At 47.9% G+C, this 6267-nt stretch overlaps 1 protein-coding gene across 2 annotated transcripts; it reads left to right on the top strand.

The window, feature by feature from the left end:
• The first annotated feature begins 1662 nt into the window (after nucleotides 1-1662).
• Nucleotides 1663-5028, top strand: LOC144734190 (uncharacterized). 2 transcript variants are annotated; one of them, XR_013588485.1, is made up of 2 exons: nucleotides 1663-1778; nucleotides 4771-5028. XR_013588485.1 is itself a non-coding variant. In XM_078616274.1 (2 exons), exon 1 carries the CDS (start codon nucleotides 2000-2002, stop codon nucleotides 2633-2635), a length of 636 nt encoding a protein of 211 aa, XP_078472400.1. In that variant the 5' UTR covers nucleotides 1785-1999; the 3' UTR covers nucleotides 2636-3268; nucleotides 4771-5028. The 2 variants fall into 2 exon arrangements, 1 of the variants encoding a protein (XP_078472400.1); XM_078616274.1 differs by lacking the exon at nucleotides 1663-1778 and adding an exon at nucleotides 1785-3268.
• The last annotated feature ends 1239 nt before the right edge of the window (nucleotides 5029-6267 follow it).

The following is a 6267-nucleotide window of genomic DNA, read 5'->3' as shown; positions in this document are numbered from 1 at the left end:
TCATGGACACTCGCTAAATAACCTAACCAACATGGACACTCGCTAAATAACCTAACCATCATGGACACTCGCTAAATAACCTAACCAACATGGACACTCGCTAAATAACCTAACCAACATGGACACTCGCTAAATAACCTAACCAACATGGACACTCGCTAAATAACCTAACCAACATGGACACTCGCTAAATAACCTAACCAACATGGACACTCGCTAAATAACCTAACCAACATGGACACTCGCTAAATAACCTAACCAACATGGACACTCGCTAAATGACCTAACCAACATGGACACTCGCTCAACAACTTAACCAACTAGGTGCTTCTTCTTGGTTCTTTCGGTAAAGTCACGTAGAAGGGAAGTAATAAAATAATAAAAATAAAACAATAAAATAATTCTCACGGCGACGCTGTCGCCTCGACAGACCTGGTTTCACCTGAGGACGGCTGCTTGCATTGTGGCCGAAACGTCGTTAGAATTAGTTTATTATGTTTTATTTTTATTATTTTATTACTTCCCTTCTACGTGACTTTACCGAAAGAACCAAGAAGATGAATCCCTGCAGTCACGAAAGCTTTAAATCGAAATTCAACTAGGTGCTGTAACGCCACCGTGTGGTAACGTGGTACCACTGCAGTGCCTGGCGCGGTGACAGCAGCAGTGTCACTGTGCGGCGTCTTCACGGCTTCATCGCAGCCAACCCGCTTGGGACTAACGCCAGGACGCCGCAGCAGCAGCGACTCACAACTGCGGGGAACGCGCGGGGTGACGCCTGATAGCGGCAACTGCTGGCGTGCTGTGTTGGCCTACACTGCACATGTCCACCACATAGCAGACTTCACCACAAGTGGGTACTTGGTTACTCGGGTGACTAACACCCACTTGGTTACCCGGGTGACTAACACCCACTTAGCTACTCGGGTGACTAACACCCACTTGGTTACTCGGGTGACCAACACCCACTTAGCTACTCGGGTGACTAACACCCACTGAGCTACTCGGGTGACCAACACCCACTTAGCTACTCTGGCGACTAACGCCCACTGAGCTACTCTGGCGACTAACGCCCACTGAGCTACTCGGGTGACAAACACCCACTGAGCTACTCGGGTGACCAACACCCACTTAGCTACTCTGGCGACTAACGCCCACTGAGCTACTCTGGACACACCCTGCCGGGGTGTCCGTCTCGACTGTGGGTCCCCCAGTCCCGACCCACGTGGGCGTCGAACCACGGGTCCCACAGTCTCGCCTCCGAGCCACACAGGGCCCCGGTCCCTACAAGGACAGCGGGACTAGGGGTCTCGGGGCACTATGTCTTCAACTCCGTCTTCGATCTTCAACTGGTTAACAACCCCGAGTGCTCTCGCGCGTCCCCCTTTATACCCCACCTGCGGACGTCGCTGAGAGCACCCATCCTATTTGACCAATCACTGGGCGCTGGCTACGATCCTGTTTTCCCACATCTCAGCGTGCCTCACCACCCACGCCGCGCCGCCCGTCCTCCGTCACTCCCGGCGCGCGCGTCCATACCACGCCCACAACGCGTGCCCAACCCCACACCCCGTGCCGCCCCGTGATCCATCACTGTCACAGTCGGCGCGCGTCAACACCACCACTACATATGCATTCCTCTGTGCCTCGATACTGACGTGTAGATGGTGTGGATATTCTTCTTTTTCTGTCTGCAGCTGTCGCTGCCTCTGCAGAAGTGGTCTCATGGAGCAAAGGCAGTCGGCGCAGCTCGGTGCAAAAAGGCATCAATGCGACCGGTGTGCATACAGCACGGATCGTCCTGAACATTTGACACGGCACCAGAGAACTCACACAGGAGAGAAACCCTTCAAGTGCAGTGTGTGTGGGAGGGCGTTTGCACATTCATCTGCTCTTGTAACACACCAGAGAACACACGGGAGAGAAACCCTTCAAGTGCAGTGTGTGTGGGAAGGCGTTTGCACGTTCATCTACTCTTGTAGCACACCAGAGAACACACATGGGAGAGAAACCCTTCAAGTGCAGTGTGTGTGGGAAGGCGTTTGCACGTTCATCTACTCTTGTAACACACCAGAGAACACACATGGGAGAGAAACCCTTCAAGTGCAGTGTGTGTGGGAAGGCGTTTGCACGTTCATCTACTCTTGTAACACACCAGAGAACACACACGGGAGAAAAACTCTTCAAGTGCAGTGTGTGTGGGAAGGCGTTTGCATGGTCACCACATCTTCAAAGACACCAGAGAACACACAAGCATCAGAAGATCCACCAGGAGTGGAGTGTGAAATCAGCTTGTGAAAGTCAAAGTGCTGTAATGAGCCCATCGCTCATCAATCAAGAACCGAAAGAAAATCCCAGCTTGGACACTTTTAAAGGTAACGAGGTGAAATATGAAGAGGTGAATGTGAAATGTGAAGACGTGATGGTGAAGAGCAAAGAAGTGAAGGTAAAATGTGAAGATGAAGATTCAACTCCCAAATGGGACCTTCGCATCGATGGAGGCAACGTGAAGCAGGAGGAGAATTCTGACTGTGAGGCAGAGCGAGGCGACTCCCAGCAGTTTGTGGAAGTGGAGGTGTGGGTGGACTTCCTCCGAGACAATACAAAGTCAAATGGAGACCCGGGAGATGCGTAAGCCTTTGACCAGTGGTTCTTAACCTGGGTTCGATCGAACCCCAGGGGTTCGGTGAGTCAGTCTCAGGGGTTCGGCGGAGGTTAAGACACACACCTGACTCATGATTGTGCACCAGTAAAACATGTACCTATGTTTTGAATTTGAAAAAATATTTTATTTTTCCAATTAAGAAGGGTTCTGTGAATGCGCATATGAAACTGGTGGGGTTCAGTACCTCCAACAAGGTTAAGAACCACTGCCTTAGACGATGCCGCTCCAATAGATGCACCTTTGTCACAGGCCTATAATGACAAGAATGTGAAGTTAAACACTCAGTTCCTAGGTTCAACCTGCTGGGTAAGAGCGGCCAGTCTTTGTGGACCTGTGTGTTGGGTAGACCTCTAACCAGGAGCGAATGCCAATAAGCTCCCAAGCATTCAATGTTATCAATTGCATTTATATTGTGCTTGCTTAATTGCCTCGGCAATTCGTAGTTTTGTATCGTTTCTTGTCTCAAACACTCGAAGAGCATCCCCAAGTAGCAGCTGCCCCTGTGTGGCACAAGGTGGTGGCCCTGCACCGGCCTGCATGTGGACAAGAGCCTGTCAGTAGGGGGCAATGGTTGATGTGGCATCTCAGTTGTGGAGTTTGTAGGTAATGTTTAGAATTTTTATCAATTTTGACCCAGACACCAGCATGCAATGGCCGACTCGTTTTGAATGGTGCATTAGTATGTTGTACATACACTGTTAAGCAGACGGTGCGTATTTTTTTAAATTAGCTTCTTGTTAATGCAATGTAACCTAATGCAGTATATTTCAGTGCAGTAATTCAATTTTGTTAATATGCCTGTCACTAATTTTGAATGAATACTTGTCTGATTGTGTGCGTACATGTACCATTTTGTCTATAAGGGTCAAACATTGAATAAGTCATGTTAGGACGCAGTGTGTGTTTTGGAAGTAACCTGTACAGATAACTCAGGTGAGACTCATTGTTCTTGTGATATAGGTCAAAGCAGGGGCGGTGTCTTCATTAGGGCGATTGGGCGACGCACCACCAATGTCATTCAACCACAGAGTCACGCTAGCCGTCACTGTCAGCCTCTGGATATAGTCCAATCAGCGTCATGTCACGTTCTGTGGAGTACCGCCTCTTTTTGGGCGATTTCTCTCCAGCTGAGAATCGCCCCGAGTGGTCCCATAGACTAACATTCAAAGATGATTTTTTTCGAACGGGGGCGCTGCAATGCATTCTCTATGGCTTCCGGGAGGGCATGCACTAACGTGCTTACGTCATCATACGTGCTTACGTCATCATACGTAAGCACGTTTCATCCAACAATATAATTTATTGCCACCTAGTGGAATCTTTAATAAAATAAACTTGAGTGGTTTGTTTTAATAGTATATAAACAAACAAGATGTATTGTAAGAGTCACTTTATTTTTCATTAATATTAAAGAAGTGAAGTTGCCTTTACATGCTTAAGCTGTTAATTTATTCATAGCATGGGTGGACCTTATCCTTATCAATCATCCAGACATTTGCCCCCCCTGAGAGATTTTGCAGGAGCCGCCACTGGGTCAAAGGGTACTTTTGTGTTTTCAGGAAGCATCTCCCTCTGGAGCAACTCATTGTCTTTGAAATAGGGAGCACACTCGGATCATTCATCAGTTACAAGGCAAACCACTTAAAAGTTACACGTAGAGGAGATACATTCTCAACAACTTGAATTATAATTTTGTATTACGTGTTGACACATTTCGTCTAACTAGGACTAGAAATGCGCCTTACTGATTAACGTCTGGATGTTTGAAGCTATCGGTTGAAGCAAGCCCGGCTGCTGTTGAGACGCTGTGCACCAATAAGGGTCCACAGGTGGCTTGCACTGAATCAATGACGCGCTACCAGAAGTCTGTTGCTAGTTATAGTTTGTGTAAAACATTCATTTGTTTCGTGGAGAGATCGATAAATGAAAGATGTCGTGTCTGCTGATCTGTTTCATAGCAAGGAGGTCATTTTAAGAGCACATTTGAAATACATTTTTGGTACAGATTTGTATTTGGTTACAAGGCAGAGCACATCCAGTAGATGCATTCTCCACAACAACACTCATGAGAATTTTGCTTGATGTCTTATATGTTTGCGAACTAGGACAAGAAATGGTCCTTGCTGATTAACGTCTGGATGTTGACAACCATGGGGTTGAAGCAAGCCTCACCGCCTGCGGTGCCCCTCACAACCATTTACGGCCTTGGGCCAGGAAACGCACAAAGAAAATTGCACACGAACGACGCATCCACGCCAACTCCCGATTCTCCGTTTTGAAGTTTTAAAATGAAACAACTTTGAATTGTATTATGTTTTGAATTTTATGATTGTGTTTCTTCATTAAAAGCTTATATCATTTTACATCTGGAAGACTTAATTGAAAACGACATTTCGTGTGAATTTTCTCTCGTCGTTAAGTAGATGGCCTTGCCGGGGATTCGGTTCGATGCGGACTTTCACCTGGTTGGGATCGCGGGATTGAGATGAGGCGACACAGTGCTGGCCGTGCCAGAAGACCGCCGTCTGCAGATCGATTCCAACGTGGTCGAACGTCTGTCCCTGCGCCTCCGTCGCTCATGCAGGAGGCGCGTAGGGTTATAGCGCCCCCTGCATGAAAACGACGGAAAGTGCAGCATTCATCACAGATTAATTCTAGATTTGAAGCTTTCGTGACTGCAAGGATTCATATTCTTAGTTCTTTCTGTAAAGTCACGTAGGTAAAAAATGAAATCAAAATTACGAATTTTAAGAAAGAACTAAGAATACAGATAGATAAAGTTGTGCGCTTATATAAAAGAGCATCGCCAGTGGGTTTTCAAAGTACCTTCGTGTTGCAGAAATCAATTTCGCGTGAGCCCACCGCATGACAACAATGCTCAGCTGTAGCTCACGTGACTTCTGCCGCGACAATGTCTGGATGTTTTCGCCTGAGGACGACCGCTCGTGTTGCGATCGAAACTTCGTCATTTATTTATTTTACCTACGTGACTTTACCGAAAGAACCAAAGAGTATGAAAGACGTCTTGTCTGCTGATGTCGTTCATGTCCGTGTACATCGATATCCCACATGGCTTACACTACACACCACACACAATGAAATTGATTCAACATCTCTGTCCGTCTGTGTCTCTGTTCGCCTCTGTGTGTCTCTCTGCCTGTGTTTTTTAGTCTCTGTGTATCTTTCTCAGTCTCTGTTCCTCTTGTCTGTGTCTGTCCACCTGGTCTTGTCTGTGTGTGTGTCTATCAGCGTCTATCCAACCGTTGTCAACGATTGTCAGTAGCAGCAGGCGCCCGTTCAACTCCCACGGTTACATGCCACTCAAACTTGCTCCCAACACACAAAGATCGCCCGTATAGCCTGGCACCGGGGGGTGAGTGGGGGGTACAGACACCTAGCCTGGCACCGTGGTGGTGATGATTTAACAAGCAGAGAGAGACACACAGAGAGAGAGGGGGGTGAGTGGGGGGGGTACAGACACCTAGCCTGGCATCGGGGGGGGGTGAGTGGGGGAGGTACAGACACCTAGCCTGGCACCGGGGGGTGAGTGGGGGGGGGGGTACAGACACCTAGCCTGGCACCGTGGTGGTGATGATTTAACA

The sequence above is a fragment of the Lampetra planeri genome, chromosome 50 (genome assembly GCF_965212315.1).
Source record: "Lampetra planeri chromosome 50, kcLamPlan1.2.h2, whole genome shotgun sequence".
In the NCBI taxonomy this organism is placed as follows: Eukaryota; Metazoa; Chordata; class Hyperoartia; order Petromyzontiformes; family Petromyzontidae; genus Lampetra; species Lampetra planeri.
Note: the sequence above shows the minus strand (reverse complement) of the source record. Positions and strands in the feature narration are given on the sequence as shown.

Excerpts from the sequence above, each read along its gene's own strand:
- LOC144734190 (XM_078616274.1), top strand. The coding sequence starts at position 2,000 with ATGGGAGAGAAACCCTTCAAGTGCAGTGTGTGTGGGAAGGCGTTTGCA.